Here is a 21,392-nt window from a genome sequence, read left to right on the forward strand (position 1 = left end):
ATGAGCAAGTTCTTGTTGCTCGGCATCTTGGCTAGCATTTGTTATTGTCAGGTTTTTGGATATCATCTATTCTTATAGGGGTATGGTGGCAGCATGTTGTTTTAATTTGCAATTCCCTATTGGTGTGTGACGTCGAGCATCTTTTCATATGCTTATTTGCCATCTGTATGTCATTTTGGTGAGATCGATTTAAATCTTTTGCCAATTTCTTAATTGCTATTGTTGAATTTTAAGAAGTCTGTTTATATTTTGGATGTAAGTCCTTTATCAGGTAGGCTTTGCACATATTTGAAAAATGCCTACATTTTGTTTGTTTGTTTTTTAAAGCACCTGGGTGGCACAGTTGGTTGAGCGTAGAAATGGAGGAGTAGGCTTGAACCATATGGTCAAATTCTTTGAGCATTGGGTAAAGGGCTAAGAGTTGGTACATTTTAGGGCACCTGGATGTTTCAGTCAGTGGTTCAACTGGTTTCGGCTCAGGGTTGTGAGGTCGAGTCCCATGTTGGGTTTTGTGCTCAGTGCAGAGTCTGCTTGAGATTCTTTACCTATCCTCCTGCCCCTCCCCATCTCTAAAACAAATCTTTAAAAAAGCCTTCCTTTTTTTTTTTTTAAATAAAAGCATTTATTTCATTCTTGTCCCTGAAGGGAATATTTTCCTGAGTGTGCAGTTCTAGGCTGACAGCTACTTTTTTTCTTCTCTCTGAAGATATTCCTGTTCTGTCATTGAGAATCTTGTCTCCTTCTGACCTTCCCTTGTAAGGGGACACGCTTTCTCTATAGTTGCTTTTGGGATCTTGCCATTGCTTTTGATGTGCTGCTGTTGCATTTTTGTGTCTAGGCATGTTTTTATCCTGCTTGGGATATGTTTTTCTTCCCGAAGTTACGAATTTATATTTTTAAATAGTTATGGTCCATAAGTTAGTCTTTAAATGTTGCCTCTTCTCCATTCTCTTTATTCTTCCTTTTTGGCATTCAGAGAGAAGATATGTTGATCTTCTCATTCTGTTTTCTTAACCTCTATTTTATATATTCTATCTTTGCTTTATCCTGGGTAAATTCTTCACACATATAATTATCTTTTCATTTCTGCTTACTTTGCCTCTTAATCCCCTGCTTAGGTTTTTATTTCAATAATTACATTTGCATTTCTAGGACTTCCATATGCTTTTTTTGATCAGCTATTTCTGGCCATTCCTAATAGTTTTTTGTTATATATTCAACTTTGTAAAATTTTTATTTCTTTAATGTATATAACTCTTAGATCATTTGAATCTGACCATTCCAACCTCTTCAGTTCTTGGAGGGTATTTTTTTTTAAAAAAGATTTATTTATTTGACAGAGAGCGAGCGAGCAAGCTCACATGCATGATCAGGGGAGATGGAGAAGCAGACTCCCCACAGAGCAGGGTTCCCCACTCAGGGCTCGATCCCAGGACCCTGGGATCTTGGAGGGTATTTTTAAATGTAAGTTTATTATTAGGTATGATGAAGTGAACAGGTCAGGACATTGCCATTAGATAGTTTGTGACTTACATTTCACAGAAGCAGGGGGCACGTCATGCCCTGTGGAGACAGGGGCGCACAGGGAAATGCCAGGTCAGTTGGGAGGGAGAGTAAGGAGCACTGTGGCAAGACCCTTTATTGCTGTTTCTGTGGGAAAGACCAGACAAGGAAGAGTAAGCAGGTTTAAGACTGGCTACTCTGAATAATGCCCACAGGCTCTGGGGCCTAAGGACTGTCCCTAGTTTGTTAGGTACCTGACAGGGGGTCAGGGCAGGTGGATATTGGCCTGGAGTTTAAGAGCTTAGAGGAGGTGGGAGGATGTGTGTGCTCTGGATTGACTAGTTTTCATATGAAAGGTGCACCGGAAGGTAAATTTAGGGTCTCTAGGAATTGGCTATCCCTGGGAGGGGGCGTCCTCCTGGGGCAGTAAGGCTCCAGATGTCAGAACCTCAGAATAAAAAAGGCATGCTTAATACAAGGGTCCGCACCCCTCACTGGGTAGTAGCTTGCATGCCTTTGTGTTTGATGATCTTTATTTGATCTTAGACTGTGTGGCTGATGACTCGACTCAAGGAATCTTTCCACCAAAGAGCATTTGCTTCTGCCCTATAGGTAGCCGAGGGGCTTAAAGGAACTATGGCCACTCTGGCTCCCTCCCTTAGAGCCGGGAGTCTGCCTCCACTGCTGTTCGTTGCTTTCCAGGTCCGATATCCCGGAAACACGGTTCTGTATTACTCTGGCCTCGTGGGAACTTGATGCCCTGCTGCCTGCGGATGAGGCCGACTCTGGTTCTCCTCCCTGTGCTCTGACGCCCTGCTTCTCTGGCCTCTGTGGATTCCTTCCTTCCTCACTTCCAGTTGTTCCGAGACTTGAAGCCCAGGTTTCTGTTCCCGACGGTTCCTGATGGATCTGAACCCTGTCACATTTTACAGTGTTTTTAAAATTGGGGTGGGGGTGGAGAGGTGGGCCGTCTCTGGATGATAATTCTACCTTTTGTGAGACCAAAGGGGCATCAAAGGGTGTGTCCCATCCCAGCTCTAATTTTGTGGAATGGAGGGTCCTTCAGAGTCAGGAGGGTTTTGTTGCCTACATCTGATCACTCTGACTCTATCACTCCTACCTCCCAGGCCCTCAGATTTCCATCTGGAACACTGCAGTGGCCTCCTTGCTCCTGCCCTTGCCTCACTTTGGTCTATTTCCAATATGGTAGCCAGAGAGATCCTGTTAAAACCTAAATCAGATTGTGTCACTACTGTATTCAGAACACTCAAATTACTTTCCATCTCCAGCACAAAAGTCAAAGATTTTTCAGTGACCAAAAGACCCTGGATGACCTTCTCCTGTCTACTCCCTTGTCCCCATGAGCTTCCCTCCCCTCACCCTCTCCTGTTCTTGCTCATGATCCTATAATATCCTGGCCTCCTTGCAGTTCAAGAAACATGCTGGGCTTGGTCCTGCCTGTAAGTTGTCGTGTTAGCTCTGCCTGCTGCTTACAGTGCCCTTCATCTAGCTAGGGCATTGGGCTCTGTGCTGAGCATGGAGCTTGCTTGAGATCCTCTCTCTCCTGCTCTTTTGCCCCCATTTGTAAGCTCTCTTAAAAAAGAAAAAAAAAAAGCTACATTGCCAGTGGAGCCTTCACAACCTCCCTATTCCCATTCCCTGCTTTTATTATTTTTTTTTCTTAGCATTTAGGGTCATCTTACATACTATACGTTTGTTCTTTTAGGAATCAACTTCACTGAGGTATGGTTTACATACAGTAAAGTGTACTCATTTTAAGTATGAAGTAAGAGTTTCAGCAAATGTATTCACCTGTGTACCACCACTTCAGTCAAAATATAGAGCCTTTCTATCACCAAAAAAAAATCCCCCTAGGTCCCTGTGCTACCTCGCAAGCACGTTTCTAGGCAATCACTGATCTGATCACTAGAGATCTTTGCTTCTTCTAGAACTCCATATAAGTGGAGTCACTCAGTATGAACACTTCTGTCTGGCCCCTTCTACTCAGTATAATGGTTTTGAGTTTTAACTGCTACTGCACGTATCAATAGTACAATAACTCTTCATGGATTTTTATGAATTAACTATGCATTTTTAGTGTTAAGTGATATTTCAATGTATGGATCTATCACAGTGTCTTTGGGGGTCTGATAATAGTCTTGTTTGTCTGGATTCAAGAAAATCAGTCTCTTGCATACAGTTGGTACATTGATATATGCACATTTTAAAGGGTAATTTTGCAATAAAAATAAAAACGAAATCTATATGTATCCAAAGACTCAAGAGTTTTACTGCTACAAATTTGTCTTATAAGAATACTTGCAATACTATGTAAAGTTAAATGCACCATAATTTTTATTGAATTTTATTGTCTGTACAAGATTATCATATGCATGGAATAGTTTTCAAAAATTGAATTAAAGCCACCTATGTTAACACGTAAGAGTATCAGTCGCCTGTTTTAACTTAAAATGGCAAACTGCAAGACAATACCTTGAATATGATGCCATTTTTGGAAAAATCTTCTCCATGCTCAAGAAATCTTTGTATCTTCATTGAATTGCTAGTGGTCCTCATTGTTTCTGGGGGAAAATGTGCTTAACCCAGAGAATTCTCTTTAAAAAAATCTCCAGTATCTGAATAACTATCTTTGTTTCTTTTTGAAGACAGTACAGCATACTTTTTAGAGCTCATCTGATTGGACAGTAAGGACTTTGCCTTTTAATTGAGGTTATGCTGGAATGCTTACAGGTGTCAATTTTCATTTGTAGGATTAATCTTGTAGTCTCCGTTTAGAAAGGGATATGCATTTCCATGCCACGGTAAGATTGTGTGAGTACAAAAAAAGCTTGTAATTCAATGATCATTTCAAGTCAACATTTCCTAATCATTTTTCAGAAATTTAAGGGAAGAGTTGGGGGTAGAGGATGTAAGCGTATGAAGAGGGAAAGACGTGGAGGAAGGGAGTTGGTGAGGGTGGAAGCCAGGGGAAGCACGCTGGAAGCTGGCTCAAGGGACTCCAGAAATTTATTTGCCTTCAAGCCTGAGATCAAAGCTGTACATCTGTAACAAGTGCAGAGAGGGAGAAGGAACTCTATTTCAAACTGTTACTTACACACTAGAGGACAGGGACTTTCTGGAAGAACAACTATAACATAGTAGTTGCCTCTGAATTTTGTTTGTTGAACAGGTTTAGTTACTATGTACAGTGAAGTGTCTGGTCATAAATCTTGGCCACTAAAACCTGATGGGAGCCAAGACACAGATGGATACAAAAACAATCCCATAATAGAAGCAGGGGCTTTCTTATTCAGGACATTATTCTGATAAATGCAAAGAACAATAACCACTATTTATAATTAATGCCTGACTTATGATCCTGGTTCTTTCCATACTGGCTGCCAAAGTACAACGCATTTTCCTGTGTATACCCTGGTAACTTATTTAGAATGAGTGAGTTTGGAGAGATTTATGGTTTAAGAAGTTTTTATATGGTGAGTTCATTCAACCTTTCTGTTTATTATTGCAGAAAGAAATGCTGGAAAAGCTGGGGTGTGGTTATAAGTTTATAAAAGAGCCACATGTGGAAGGGCCACAGTGTGTGGGAAATATGTACTGATGCATAACAGAACTGTGATGTTTTCATTAATCACAATACAGGTGTCTTCTGCTTTTCAAAATTCACTTTTACGAAGGCCTATGTTAGTACCTGATTTTGCTAACTGAAAGAAATCTGAAGAGGACATTCGCTTTAAGAAAAAGGCCAAAGAAGACGAAATCAGAGGAAAGGACAAACCATAAGAGATTCTTAACTCTAGGAAACAAATAGGGTTGCTGGAGGTGGGAGGGGTTGGGGGGAGATGGGTAAGTGGGTGACAGGCATTGAGGAGGACACACGATGGAATGAACACTGGGTATTATAGGCAACTGATGAATCACTAAACTCTACCTCTGAAGCTAATACACTATATGTTAACTAATTGAATTTAAATTAAAAAGAAAAAGGGCAAAGAGTGAAAAAAGCATTCAGCATTGGTTTTGCAGCAGGCCATTCTAGAGGCAGTGTGTGCTGAGCAGTGGGAGTGGTGCCCCCAGACTCCCTCCCGGGGGAGCTCTACTCAAAATCTCTGCATCCAACTCTCTGCCTCCAGCTGCCAGAGCTTTGACTTGTGCCTGTGAGAAGCTGTGCTTCATCTCCACTTATTTTGTGCATCTAATAATGAGATATGTTCTAGGGTAACAGAAAAGCCTACGAGAGGTGATCTTTTGGGTCTGAGAATGCTAACACATTTTTCCATCCAAATTAATGGTAATTGCTTCTTCATCTTATGCCATTTTGGATTATAAAAAGTTTCACAGGAACATTCTGTTTTTGGATAGCTAGAGAGACTTGTATGTTGATGATGAGGGTTGAATTTTTCTCTAGAGATCTTAATATTAGACTACTCAGTTGCTATTAAAATGATCCAGTTCATTTTTTGGTTTGGATTTGCACGAGGAAAGTTTGCACCTTGTGTCCATCCACCAACTTACATGGAATGATGACTCTTTTTTTCCTTGCTATAATGTCTTCATGGCCCTTTCTGGGCTGCACCCTTGACAGATGAGCTCAAAGGGCTCTCAGCACCTTTGTTTCTTGTAGAGCAATGATCAAAATTGTGATCTTTTTTTGAAGGGGGAGGTTCTTTGTGTCATGTTTCTATCTGCTGTAAGACCGTGGACTCAGCTAGAACCATCTGTCTTGTCCTACCCCTTCAATACTTAGAGTGCCTACCACACAGTAACATTAAAAAAAAATACTGAAAAGTAAAGAACAGAGAATAGGTAGAAAAAAGATTGGTTTAGAGAACAGATCAGGAAAATAGCAGTTTTGAGAGAAATTTAAGACAATGATCCTGATTACAATCATTTTAAACTGCAAAATGGAGCAGCCCTGGTGGTGCAGCAGTTTGGTGCCACCTGCAGCCCGGGTGATCCTGGAGATCCGGGATCGAGTCCCACATCAGGTTCCCTGCGTGGAGCCTGCTTCTCCCTCTGCCTGTGTCTATGCCTCTCCTCTCTCTCTCTCTGTCAATAAATAAATAAAATCTTAAAAAAAATTTTTAACTGCGAAATGTGCTAAAAAGCTATAGGATTGCAAAGATTTTTGGCAGTATGCATCTTCCACTATATTCGTGTGAATAAGAGGGGTTCATGACAGTATAGTTATTTATGCTACAAGCTGGATTGAGTTAATTTTTATAGGGCTCAGTGGAAGGCAACTGGCAAATCTCTGTCAGGAGACAAAGTATCACATCCCACGGGATGACAAGTGTGAACTAGGAGGTGGGCAACATAATGATTTGAACTCCTACAACACCAGGTTTCCAGTGGTGGAAACCTCTCTGCTTTTTCAAAGTTGCTATTTCTCACACCTACCGGTCAATAATATGCAGTCTCCGCATTGATAAGCATTGACAGATGTAGAATAAAACATGGTAAATAATATACTGTGTTAAAACACCAGCCTTTCGTAGTTGAATTAATTGCAATCTACTTTTAAGGAATTATGGGACAATTCCTTGAGTATTTGAATAGTGTCAGCTCAGATCAAGCATTTATGAAGTGGTATTGGGAGTGGAGAGTGAACCTCGGTTCACCTCAAGGAGCTCGATCTCTGGGTGGATTGAATGTATTATTGAAATGTAGAAAACAGTAAAGACACGTGACTCCTTTTGGGTGTCCGAATTTGAAATGGAACCACCTTTGTAAAACACTTTATTTTTTAAATTTTTTAAAAATATTTTATTTATTAATGAGAGACACACAGAGAGGCAGAGACACAGGCAGAGGGAGAAGCAGGCTCCACGCGGGGAGCCCAATGTGGGACTCAATCCTGGGACTCCAGGATCATGCCCTCGGCTGAAGGCAGGTGCTCCAATCACTGAGCCACCCAGGCGTTCCTGTTTAACATATTAAGGTGATTTTTATATATGGGTTATTTGCATACCCGTTTATTTAGGCTGTGAGAAGACAAGAATAAGGATAGAAATACATCTGTGTGTGTAGTACCTTATTCTGTTCTTTCATTAAGTGGTTTAGTCATAAAAAAGTTATCACATGCTGCCACCCAGCTCAAGAAACCAAGCATTGCCCATAAAACTATTCTGCTATTCCCATTCCTTTCTCTCCTTTCTCTATCGTTGGACAGTTTTGCTTTTCAAACTTTATGGAAATTGTGTCATCATGTACACATCACTTTACAACTTGCTTTTGTAATTCAGTTACCCTCAGATTTATCCAGGTAGAAGCTTTAAAATCCTATTAATTGCAATTTCAATCTACTGGCCATACACTATTCCAGTAGATGTACGATTATTCATAATTTGTCCAATCTTCTCATGCAGGCAGTTCAGGTGGTTTTCAGTGTTTTCCACATGCAGAGTTGCCATGAACATTCCTGCCACGTCAGGGCCTGTGTAGCTAGGAGTGGAATGGCTGGATGGTGGAGATTGCACTGTACTTCACCTGGGCAGATGGCTCGCCAGAGAGAATTCTTTGTTCATACTTCCCCTGGCCATTTAAGAACATTCCCACTGTTTCTCTTCTCTGCAGTCAGCAGATTCAATTTTCATAAATTTGATGATTGTGAAATCTCCTTTCAGCTCCTTTTTCTGGTTATCTTTGAGGGTACGATTTCATTGGCATTCTGCTTCTGTTGAATTGCTTAGTCCTATTCAGTGCAATTTTTTTAAAGTACGTAGGCGAAGCAGATACCTGTGAACATCTTTCTTATTGCCACTATTAAAGCATCCTACCATTTTCACCCTAAATCTATTTGAAACTTCAGTAGCATGCTTTGTGCCAAAGGAATATAAATAGCAAGTTGACTTTTCACATTTGGTTTGGAAAGACTGTCATTTCCCAAGGATTCGTTACTCGTTTCCATTGAGAAGCTCTGAAGCTCCACACGGTGCTGCATGTGGGGAGGAGCACCGGCTCTGGGGTTAGAGACCTGGGCTGGAATTAAGCAGCTTTACCTCTTTGAGCCTGTCTCTTCTTGCTCTCTCCTCCTAGTCTGTATATTAAGAGCATCAGGTCATTGAGAGGTTTAGAAACACTCGAGCTCGAGTGTCTGGTGCAGTGACTTGCTCAGAGCAAACTGTGGTAAACTGCAGTCATAAGAACTAGGTAAAAGAAATAGTTTGGAAACACCTCTCCGATTTGTGTCTCCTACCTGGTACCCATGTGGAATTCCAAGCAGAGTTTGCATGTAGCAAAAAGTAGAAAGTACACCTTTTTAGAAGCATTACCTCTATCATATGTTGAAGCCCCTTTTACACTTCAAATCACTTTTCTTTTTTTTTTTTTGCAGGAAATCTAAGAGGGAGGGTGGGGGGTGTGGGGAGGGAGGCAGGCAGGCAGGCCAGGTAGTCCTCCTTATTTACCTTCTTTTTTCTGAGGAGGAAAACGTGCGGTGGAGCCAAGACAAGAAGCTATGGTTCCTAATTCTTATTCTAGGAGGTTTTGTCTTTTGTTTGTTAGTTGAGTTTTGCTTTATTTGGTTTCTGTTTTCCTCTAAAAGCTTTCTAGCAAAGTAGTGAGAAGTGGCTGTAAGAAGCTTGCATTTTATATTATTTTCTCTTAGAAGATAAGGATGCTTGGCAGTAAAAATATAAGGACATTTTCTAAGCAAATTAAAATTTTCATTAAAATTTTTTAGAGATGTATTTTATTTTGAGAGAAAGAGAGTCAGAGGGAGGGGCAGAGGGAGAGGTAGAGAGAGTCAGAGGCAGACTCCCCGCTGAGCACGGAGCCCAACACACAGCAAGATCCCACAGCCCTGAGATCATGTCCTGAGTGGAAACCAAGAGTAGGATGCTTAACTGAGTCTGCCCCCCAGGCACCCCAAGGAAAGTTAATGTTTTTTTAATAGATGATGTTCTCTCCGCCCACAGGCCCTGCTAGACTTATCCCTCTGACCCTTCACACCTCACTTGAGAGCATCTCCCCACCCCTTGAAGCCCCACACCTCCAACCTGAGATACACCTGCTGCCTTTCCTTCTGCCGTGGCCTGCCTCTGGTTTGTGTTCCTTTGGTGTCAGGCCTCTTAGCGCCCTCTCCCTCTCCAGCTTGCTCACACTTGGGCCATCAAGACATAGTAGGTGTCCCACAAATATGCTGAATGAATGGATCTAAAGTAAACTTACTCCTTGGGAGTAGGTGTGATGCTGAATATCTGCTACTAAAATGGTCAATAAATCGAGCCAGAGTGTAATTGAAACGTCTCAGGCTGTGAAGCATCCACGTTGACTTATTGGCTTATTTTATCGGGCTTGTTTCTTCATGTACGTACAGGCTTGGAGAAGGAATCTAGGCTGATAGTTGACCTTAACTGAATTTTGTTTTCGTTAAGGATACGTGAAAATGAGCAGTAACATTTTGGTTTTTCTTCTGTATTCCATCCTGTAATGACAATAGAACATACCCCGAATCAGCCATAATTCTGCTCTAATTGTCTTTCATTTTTCTAAGTTTTTCTGTATATGCATCTGTATATTCCATACCATAGTATCTGTACAAATTTGTATTCTTCCCTTAGCATATCAAGCATATTGACATTAGTATATTTTCTCCCATGTGGCTTTTTAGTGGCTAAATATTCTTGCATATAAATGATGTACCAAAGTGTATACAACAAATTCCATATTTTTGAACATTTAGATTCTTTGCAGTTTTTATTGCTATCAGTGATGCCGAGGTGATTCTCTTGGTTTTCCTGTTATCATTTATGTATGTGTGCGTGTATGGTTAAATGTAGGGGAGGTAGTAAATGGTGCACAGAGAGGTTAAGGGCATGGCTCTGCTGTCGTGTTGCCTGGGTTCACAGCCTTGCTCTGCTGCTTACTGGATGCCCTCCCTGGCAAGTTCTGTGACCTCAACCCTTAGCCCATTTGTAAAATTGAGGAAATTCTTAGATTTCCTGGAATTGTTAGAAAGACTAAATGATAAAGAATATCATTGGTATAGGAGATGCAATATAGGAGATGTGATATACAAATTGCTTACAACACAGTCTGATACAAAGTGAAGGCTCATTAAAATTTAGCTATTAAGTAATCCAGGTTTGGGGGAGGGATGGAGGTAGGTGGAAGGATAGATGACATCAGATTGGCCATGATCCAGCTGGTTGATGAAGCATGGGTGCCAGGTGTGAGGATACTATGCTATTCTACTTCTTTTAATTTTTTAAAATTTTAAAAAAGATTTTATTTATTTACTCATGAGAGACACACAGAGAGAGGAGGCAGAGACACAGGCAGAGGGAGACGCAGACTCCTCACAGGGAGCCTGATGCGGGACTCAATCCTTAGCCTTGAGCTGAAGGCAGACGCTCAACCCCTGAGCCACCCAGGCGTCCTCTATTCTATTTTTTTATGTTTGAGTTTATTTGTATGTTTTACAATATGAAGTAAGAGTATATACAATACAAAGACATTTAGGTTTTATATTCATTTTTTGGTTTTGAAGTCTTTTCCTTGGACCTGTTTCTAGAAGAGTCACCAGGTGGGATGTTGGATATTGTATAATCCTTGCCGAGTATGGCCAAACTGTTTTAGTCAAGAATTGTTTACAGGACTTCCCCCAATCTGTAGGTAAGCCAGTTTTATCACAGTCTTTAGCACAGGGTATAACCACTTCATGTTTTTTTTTTTTCATCAAATTTTATAAATCAAAAGGTACCTCAGTTATTTTAATACCCCCCTCCCCCGTCCCACTTCTTTTTTCCTGAAGTATAGATGATGCACAGTGTTACACGAGCTTCAGGACTAAAGCAAAGGGATTGGACAAGTTTATACATTGCGCTGCGCTCCCCACGAGTGTGGCTCCCATCTGTCGCCGTAAATGCTGTTGCCGTATCGTGGCCTGTGTTCCCTGCGCTGTGCCTTTTGTCCCATGACATTCGTTCCATACCCGGAAGCCTGGATCTCATGCTCCCCTTCACCCGTTTGCCCGGCCCCCCAGCCTCCTCCCCTCTGGCAACCACCAGTTCATTCTCTGTATTTATAGGTCTGATTCTGCCCTTTAAGCACTACCTTTTTGGATTAGTAGAAACTTTGGATATTTGCTTAATTGTATTTACTGATGGTTATAATTTCTCAAGTTTATCTACTTCTCTCCTTGGTCCTTTCATCTATTAGAGTTTTATAGGATTCCATTTAATGAGAGCAATAGGACTGTTTGGGGGAGCTAAGCCCATTTTGGCTGTCACATTTCATTTTTTAACTTAAAGGAAAAACTGTCCTCAATATGTGGCTCTTATGATACTTGATTGAAAAATCCTTCTTTGGTATATATATTCATGGCAAACATTTTTTTATGATACTTTTAAAATCCTGGGTGTAGGAAGGATTATGATCTCCTTGTCATATTGATCTGGAGTAAGTTTTTGATTGACGGTTGCTATAAATCCATGGTCAGGCCATGATGAATTGCTTCGAGGTGACAGCCACGACTGTTCTTTATATAGTGTCCCCTCCGTGTGCTGTCCTCTTCATTACAAACCATCTGCCACTGGAGGCCAGGCTGCAAATGTCCCTTGTCAATGAAATTTGACCTCCGTAAATCTGCAGATGTCTTTGGAAGGACAGGGAGACAGCCATTCTGCTTTTACGGTATTATATTTATGATGACTATGCTCCTCGCTGCTTCTCCATCATTTTCTGCTTTCCATGACACTAATCACAACCAATTTCAATAAAGATCATGGTCACGAGTTCTCTCTGTAGCTTTTAAGATACTGTCACGTGCCAATCATTAGGATACTAGGTCACTCTGCTGTTGTTACTAATTCATATTGTGAGTCTCCTTTTCTAGGGCTGGCACATTTCTGTTGTGTTATATTATTACAACCTGTACTTAAAAAAATTAGGATAATAAGGCTTAATAATGTACTGGTTTATTTATACTTTATAGTATTCTGTGTTTAAACCTATAATTTGTAAATAATAGTTTTTTAGAAATGGATTTCTGGTGTGCTTGAGGGCTGTATTTTTTTTTTTTTTTTTTTTTTTTTTACCATTTTTGCAACCCTAGGGACTGGATGGTGACAGTTTATGAAGGGCTCTATATTTCATGTTCACATTATTTATTACTTGACAAATGGCAAGAGGGGCATAAAATTTTTGTCAGATTTGCATAAACTTTCTTACAAAGAGCATTTATGGTACACAACACATGCATAAATCCTCAATCATCCTTTTGCCGTCTGCCTTGTAGTTTTTTCCTTTTTCATAATTGGGAAAACCTTTTTTTTTTTTTTGGCGTTTATTATATTCAGGTATCATTGACCTATAACATTAGTTTTAGGTGTACAACAGAGTGATTTGGTATTTGTGTATGTGGCTCTGTGGTTCCACAATGAGTCCAATTACCACCTAATTACAAATCATTTTTCTTTTCTTCCTGTGATGAGGACTTTTAAGATCTACTCTTACCGCCTTGCAAATAGGCAGTACAGTATTGTTTGTAGTAGCCACCCTTAGATTCTCATGACTTATTTTATGGCTGGAAGTTTATATGTTTCCAGCCTTTGCTCCCCCCAACCCCCACCTCTGGCCACCTGTTTCCTGGTGGAAAATTTTAAAGATAAGAAAAGTTTGTCACAATGGAAAGAACCTACCAACTGTTTAAAGGAACCATGCAAAATTGAAGGTATGGGTTTTTTTTTTTTTCTTTTCTTTTTGTTGGTTTCTTTAGGGAAGTTAAATTTTAAGCCAGAGATTATGACCTGAGGTGATGTGATTGTCTAAATGTGACACTGGTTATCAGACTTCAGCAAAAGCACCTTCTAAAAGATCTGAAACTCACTTATCAGGAAAATAAACGTTCTGTATAAAAAAGTAGCCTCGAATACTGTATACCGACTAGACTGGAATGAAAATAATAAAAAAAGCATCTCACATGTGTCTCTCAATGTGTTGTGGTGTTTATGCACTCATTTTATAAAACTTTTAAAAAATAGTTCCCCAAGTAATGTTTCTTATGATACAAGATAAATGCAAAAATGGGCATAAACATCCTGGTTAAATAGCAAAAAGGGGAATTGCTTAGTTTTTCAAAAATGTAGATTTTTAGTCACCTTAAGAAAGATACATTACTTGTCATACAGCCAGCTGGAGTGGGTGAGCCAGGGCTAGAGTCCTAGATACATGTACCTCTCCCCTTGCAATTCTAGCTTCCCTGTAAAGTGTGTGTGTGTGGGGGGGGGGGGGAGGTGACAAAATTTAAAAATAGAGGAATTTGTGCATACATTGATAGTAAACTCAATGTAGCATATTTCTTTCCAGTTTATTGTGTATTCCATGGCCTGGTATAAATATTTGTCTCAGACTTCTCTAGGGATCATCTCATTAACTGTTTAACCCACATGCTATACCCTTTGCTTGACCGGTTTTGCCATCTTTTCCTCTCCACGTTCCACGCTGGATGTAGAGGCAACTGGCTGGCTTCCTACCCGTGGTCACAGTGTCAAGGTGAATGGCGGCCAAACCTCTCTGCCTTCTTGGGCCCCATTAGGGTTCTGTGCTCCTCTTGGATCATGTACTTTTTTGTGAGCCAAGTTTCCCAAAGATGAGCAGCCTCCCTGGCCCCAGTGTCGTGAAGGGGTTACTCTCCCTCATCTCTCCCGTGTGCAGCATCCCTGCACTTCAACCAGTGATTGTCTCCCTTTTTCTTGTCGACTTCTCATGCTCATATTTAAATGTCCTGGGGGGTTTAGTCCAGTTCACAAGCTAAAAAAGTTCACTTATTTAAAATGAGTGGTTTGACCGGACATCAGACTCCTAATTCTAGAGAACACACTGATGGTCATTGGGCGGGGGGTTGGGGTGGGGGTGGGGTGGGGTCTGGGGAGATGGGGGAAATAGGTGAAGGGGATTGTGAGTACACTTACCTTGATGAGCACTGAGTAATACATGGAGTGGTTGGACCATTATATTGTACACCCCAAACTAACACTATGTTCATTACACTGGAATTAAAAATAAAATGAATGGTTTGAAAAAATCTTTAGATCTAAACAGATTTTTCACCTGGGTCTACCTTATATCTCTGCTCCTAAGAGGCCATATGGTACAGGGTACAGGGTACAGGTACAATAGAGACTTTCTGAGTCAGATTGCCTAGTTCTGCCTCTTACTACAGTCTGACCTTGGGAAAATTCCTTAATCTCTGCATCTCTGGTATTTGGTAATGGTAGAAGGATTTTTATTATTTCCATCTATAGTTGTAGTGAAGGTTAACCAGATGAATACATGTAAAGCATCTAACGACAGTGCCTGGCCCTGAGTAGGCCTATCGCTTGCCATTTCTGTCCACGCTCATGGAGGCTCAGTGCTGACCCAGGGATCTGTTCCCTTGGCATACTTGATGTTTGCACTTTGGCTAGTAATCTGTTGATCCTTGATACATATATTTTAGGATCCTAAAGCCAACATCCTACAATATGCATATTGACAGGTCATGATAAAAATACCAGAATTTTTATCAAAGAAAATACAAACACACCCGTCAAATGACCGTAGGTTGGACAAAGACCAAAACAAGTTTGGTCTCATCCACTGTTTATTTTTATTTCTTTGGCCACCTGAAAAATCCTCAGCTCTTACCTGATGAGAACACTCATTCATGTTGTAACTGTGTGAGTCCTGTTTGACATCAACAGCTTTCTGCCCAAAGCAGTTCTTGCCCAGATGGAGATTTCCATCGTGGGAAGTTTTGTTGTTCAGTAAACAAGACTTAGAATATGTCCTCGCTGGTCCGTGCACAAACCTTTGGGGGTTCTGGGTACTAAAGCAGTGCAGAATGGTGTCTCAGCTATAGCCAGACGCCAGACAGTTTGAGTGCTAAAGCGTGGTGAGGCCATGGGGCGGTGAAATTTGAGTCACTCCTTTAAAAAAAAAAAAAAAAAAGAAAAAAGAAAACAACTGTCTAAACCCCATGCCTTTTCTGATGTGGCAGATCAGGGGGAGGGGTGGAGAGCAGGAGGACACTGACCGTCCCGAGAGCACAGCTAGATGTGGGCACGTTGCCATGTCTCATGGCTCTGATGCCAAGTTCACTGAGGTCTGACCATCCGTGGCCACTGCTAAGCTCACAGACACTGGTCTCTTATTGTTTACTGTATCAATGATTAGTAAAGGGCAAGGCATGAGAAAAGCTTATATAACCAGGGATATGATCTTATGATCTCTTTATTCCTCACATAAATCCATGGCGAGCCATTTGACTTACCCACTTCAAATTCTGGCATTTAGAGGTTCTTGCCTATCTTGATTTTGAGTGGGATTCTAAGCCAGAAGTCTTTGGAATGGATGTATTACTTGGCTTCTAATTACATGGGGAGGGGGGACGTTTATCCATAAGAGTCAATCAGTCCTGGTCTTCGGATGGTTCTAGAAGGCTCTGGAAAGACCAGCAAAAAAGGGTTGCTCAGCAATGGTATCATAACATCAGAGTGTGAGTCTCCAGTGTGTTCCAGGCAGCGTCGCTGGGGTTAGATGAGATGCTAATGCCGAAAGGTCAGTGTCTAGCATGTGGTCAATGCTCACGTGTTCTTTTCCCCACAGATGTTAGTACGTAGAACATTGAAATAGGTTTCTCTAAGGAAACCAACAGGCCCATAAGAGTAATGTTTATCATTTTTATGGGTCTTAATATTTCAAATATACCAAAGCTGTTAAAAATCCTACGGCTCCACGTACCATATAGTTTTAAAATGCATCTTGCCAAGTAGGTCTTAAATTCTTAAAGAACTGAAACCCTGCAAATACAGTGGCAAGTCTCCCTCCCCAGGACCTCTCTGTATCCCTTCTCCAACTTTCTTTGAGATAACTCTATCCTGGTGGTGTGCATTCCTTCCCCTTCACAGATTTGACTTTCACTGCATATTTGTGTACTCACAAACAATGTCTAGTGTTGTGTTGTAAAAACTTACATATGCAGTACGATGTAGCAGATCCTTGAACGTATGTTTTTCACTCGCTGAGATTGTACCTGTGTCGCTGTGTAAGATTTCATTGTATGAAGTACACAGTAACTAGCGACTTCACGTGTTACTGAGTTATCACAAAACACTTTGAATATCTTTGGTTCACGAATTTAAACCCGGCTTTATCCAATTCCACCATGCCATGCCCTCGATAAATATTAGGAAAATAAAGTTGAAAAAAATAAGCTTGCAGGCTGCCCTCTAGTGTCTCCGTGGGAAGTGAAGGAAACTGGTAGTTGTCCTCCTGGCCTGGAGCAGGCAAGATCAAGGCAGCCCTGCCTTCCTCAAAGGCGTCTACACTGCAGGAGGCCCCGAGGTCTGGGGGGAGTGTGGGTCCCCTACCTGAGACAGGGCTTGAGAAAAGCACAAGACTGTTTCTTATGAATGACAAGTGTGGCAAACCACTGATATGTCTGGGGCCTGAAAGGCCCTGTGGGATACGAAGAATTTTAAAAAAGAAATGTAAGACATCAGGGTGCCCAGGTGGCTCAGTTGATTAAGTGGACGTCCTACTCTTGGTTTTGGCTCGGGTCCTGATCTTTGGGGTCGTGAGCTCGAGCTTCACACTGGGTGTGGAATCTGCTTAAGATTCTCTATTTCTGCCTCTGCCCCTTCCCCTCCTCTGCTTGCTCTCTCTCGCTCTCTCAATTAAAAAAAAAAAAAAAAAAAGTAAGACATGGACCCAGCCCTCAAGGAGCTTAGAAATCCTAGCAGACATCCAGTATGGATCTAGTTCATTTGTAATCTCCCATGCTATGGACATGTCATCATTTATTTGACCCTCCCCTTATTCATGGGTCATCTCTTTTTTGCTGAAAACTGTAGCTCTTACTGTGGACATGGAGGTGTCCCTCTGTGCTCTGGTGCTCTGATTTCTGGGATGACTGGAGAGGGGGCTATCTGTATTTTTAATTGTAATACAAGCTGCCACATTGCTTCCTAAAAAGACTGCACAGAATTCCTATTTCCCCACCAGCATCACATGAGAGCATCCTCTCCCTACATCGTCGCCTCTGATAGTTAAGACATCTTGAGTGTCTGGTTGGATATAGAGTTATATGCCTTTGTTATCAATTTCTGTGGCCAGTTGGGAATATCAACGTCTGTTTGGACATTATGTTAGCTGTTTTTGTCTTGTCCGCTGCTCATCATTTGCCTGGTTGGTTATTAGCCTTTGGGTTTTCCCCTTGGCTAGTCTGTAAGAGCTGTTTGTGTAGAGTGGATATCAATCCTTTGTCACCTATGTTACAAATAGTTGGACCAGCTCTATGTGTCTATCAGCTTTGTGTACCAGCCAGTTCACTGAAGGGTTCCAGCAGCACACTGAGTTTCATTAGCTCAAGAACGCCCTAATGAGTCTGATCTGTTAACCATCGTTTTTGGAAAGGTCCATAAGTGAAATATGGCATTGATGGGTTGTGATACGATCTACTCATTGAAGTATGTGGTAGCTCACTACATCAGCTGAATTTCCTGTCACTTGAGCTTTTCAGATGTTCTTCAAGCAGCAGGGAGGAGTGCCCACACGTGTGTCTGATGTGTAGGAAAACAGTCTGATCTCTGAGCAGCTCTAATGCACTCAGCTGATGTCCTTACGGAAATGGAGTTCTGAAATTCTGTGTCGTTCTTTTTTAGGAATCACACCATCCTCAAAGCCTCATCCACCTGTTGTGGGCAAAGTGACTCATCACAGCATTGAATTGTACTGGGATCTGGAAAAGAGAGCGAAACGGCAAGGACCTCAGGAGCAGTGGTTCAGGTTCTCGATCGAAGAAGAAGACCCCAAAATGCACACTTACGGTATCATTTATACGTAGGTGCAATGTTGAATCGCTTAACATTTTGCTTTGATTTCCTGATGAGCTGGAATGGTTTCGATTGTCTCTAAAAAGACTCCTTTTGAAATGAAAGAAAAGAACGAGTCGGCATCATCTGCATGCATGCTTTTTATGGATTAGGATTTTTGGAAGATCTGCATTAGCAGTAACTTTGAAATTAAACCTCATACCTTTTGAGAGCTTCTTAGGCTTCTGCAGTATTCTGATGGTATATTTTAAAGCTCTAAAATGTAGAGTCAGAATCAAGAGACTCTGAAATTGGAGGAGGTACCGTCAGGTACCTGCTGTGTTTCGGAGATGTGGGTTGGGGGATGCCGTCTGGACCTCCTGTCACATTGCTGTTCTTCGTTAGCTGTTCCCAGTCTGTGCTGGTGCCCAGGCTGGGGCCTTTCTTGTTATCTTACCTTGAGTGCGTTTCCTCCTGTTTTCTGATGGCTGGTGCCTCCACACCATGCAAACTTCGGGTCAAATATTCCCTCCTCAGAAGGCCTCTGAAGCGGCCGTCCCATCCAGGTATCCTCTCTGTCCCGACTTGGTTTCATGTTCTCCTCACATTCGGCTTCTGCTGGAATTACTTGCCCTGTTGGCATGTTCATTTTGTCTTCCCACCAGTATTTAAATTCCACGACAAGCAGAACTGCTTGTGTAACACCCAGTGCCCCTGTCCCAGGCAGTGTTGGCACACGGCGGGCCCTCTGAACACTCGTCACACAAATGAATAAATGAATGTAATGGGGGTAATCAAGAAGTCATTTTTTCCCCTTAGTCTTCAACTCTTACTTGCTTCCCTTTGATTTTGCAAGTGCTTTACCACTTGCAAAATGGCAGTTTTAGGGGTGCCAAAACCACGATACGAATATGGCTGTGAACTAAAATTGACTTTGAGGTAATCGTAGATTCATATCTGGTTGTGAGAAATCGTAGAGGTCTCGTGTACCTTTTGCCCACGTGTCCCAGTAGTGACATCATGGGAAGCTATGGGGCAGCCTCACCGCCAGGATACTGGGGTTGATGCAGTCAAGGCGCAGAGTGGTTCCTTCTCAAGGTGACATTGTGATGACGTTGAGGGGGTTAACAGAGGCTTTCACTGTTCCCTGAATGAAGATATCCCTGAGATTTAACGAACAATTTTTTTTTAAGACACAAACACCACTCCCCCGCCCCCACAAACGCACCAAAAAAAAAAACCCACACATTTATCTGTAATGTAGTTACCATCTGCAAATAATTCCTGGCCTGACTACTTGAAAATGTTATTTTAATGATGTCATGCCATGTTCTTCTCTATTAGGTAGTTTCCATCTGCAATCTGAAAGCATGAGTAGGATATTAGAAGTATTAATATGGAGAGGGAACGACTCCCCCCCCCCCACTTTCCCCAGTTCCCCACACTGCACCTGCACTGGGGCACTTCAGGTGGGGCGGTGCTGGATGCGCCTCCACTTCCTCTCGCCTTCTCTGCCAGCGGCCAGGTGGTCGGCACCCCCTTACCCCCCACCCCCCTCCCACACGCTGGTCCCCACCCTGGGGTGTGCATCCTGGTGCCTCACGTTCCCCAGACACCTGAGTGCCGTCCAGCTGGGGCCCCCCCTGGAGGGCCTGGCCTGCTGACCCCCAACTCCAAGGGCGACCCAGAGTTGCTTGCCTTCCCTTGGAGAATTGGCAGCAAGAGCTTGACACTAGGTGGCAGAGTCAGACTGTGTGAATCGCCACCTCCTTGCCTCCGCCTCCTGCTGCCGCTGCCCCAGCGCTGGCGATGCCTTAGGTTTAGGACACCCAAGCTTGGAAGCGCTCGACTTGCTCGTTGCCCACGGGGGCCGGGGTGTAGGCTGTGACTTGGGCTGTCCTCACAGCCGTCGGTCGCCCGCGTTCGCGAGCTCTCCCTTCCCGAGGCCTCCCTCCGTGCAAGCCGGGCCCTGGCCGCATCCCCGACCCGCAGCCCGGAGCGTGTTGCTGCCTGGAGGGGCCGGTCCCGCTTCCCTTGCCCGTCCTGCCGGGTCAGCCTTCTTCCCAACCGTCCTTTTGTCGCATTCTCTTCGGGGAGCCTCCTTTCTGGAAGCGTGAAGGTCAGACTCCTCAGACCGGCCCGGGATGCCCTCACGGCTTGCCCACACCTGGCTGCCCCTTATTCCGAGCACCTGTGTTTCAGGAACACCGAGGAGCGAGCGAATGAGGGGACCAGCCAGCCGAGGCCAGCGGGGCAACGGGAGGCCGTCGCTGGGGTCAGTGGGCCTGCCAGGGACACAGCTGTGGCTTTTACCCCGAGAGGCGGGAGGGCCAGGCCTGGCTGACACGCTGACGATGGCTCTGGCTGCTGCGGTGAGAACAGGCCCCGGGGAGGCAGGGCAGTGAGTGTCTTAGCAGTGAGGGAGATGGAAGATGATGGAACAGCGTGAGCCACGGTTAAGTCTAGGCTGGGTTTATTCTTATTTTTATTTTTATTTTTTTTAAGGTGGGTTTAAAGACAGACTTGAAGACTTTGCTGGTGGCTCAGATATGAGATGGGAGAGGAAGAGGAGCGACAAGGGGGTAGCTCTAGATCTGGCCTCGTCCCCCGGGACAGGCGAGTGAGGCTGCTCCAACCTCAACCTCAGAAGCTCTGTGCTTTAGGACGACAGTGTATTCCCACACGACATACCCTTTGTGTCGGTCGTGGCTCCATTCCCTGTTGTCTTCCTTCCACATCCGCCCGGGCTGATGGAGCAGCCTCCACCTGGAGCTTGCCAGTCCCCATGCTGAGGGCAGGCTCCAGCACGAAGCTGTTGCTCGAAGCTTCCATCATCCAGAATGACACCTTTCATTCCTGCTTCTGCTTCCTTGCTCGAAGCAAGTCCTACAGCCACGCCTGCATTCAACAGGGCGGGGGTAACAGGACCCTTGGGGGAGGGCACCAAATATTTGGGGACAATAATCCAGTCCTCCACAGGTGGCACCGGGGGATGGGGCCTGAGCGTCTCCAATAACAAAGACGGGAAGACGAGGGCAGGAGCAGGAGCTCGGTTGGGACATCAGCTGGCCG

General features: G+C 43.1%; 1 protein-coding gene across 2 annotated transcripts in view; it reads left to right on the forward strand.

Moving 5' to 3' along the window:
• FANK1 (fibronectin type III and ankyrin repeat domains 1) overlaps positions 1 to 21,392 on the forward strand; it is a 100,143-nt gene that overhangs the window by 54,563 nt on the left and 24,188 nt on the right. For both annotated transcript variants that reach the window (XM_072740376.1, XM_072740374.1), the window contains exon 2: positions 18,171 to 18,348. In XM_072740376.1, the coding sequence (XP_072596477.1) occupies positions 18,171 to 18,348 (178 nt within the window). The remainder of the gene's footprint in view (positions 1 to 18,170; positions 18,349 to 21,392) is intronic.

Source organism: Vulpes vulpes, chromosome 15 (assembly GCF_048418805.1).
Source record: "Vulpes vulpes isolate BD-2025 chromosome 15, VulVul3, whole genome shotgun sequence".
Taxonomy (NCBI): domain Eukaryota; kingdom Metazoa; phylum Chordata; class Mammalia; order Carnivora; family Canidae; genus Vulpes; species Vulpes vulpes.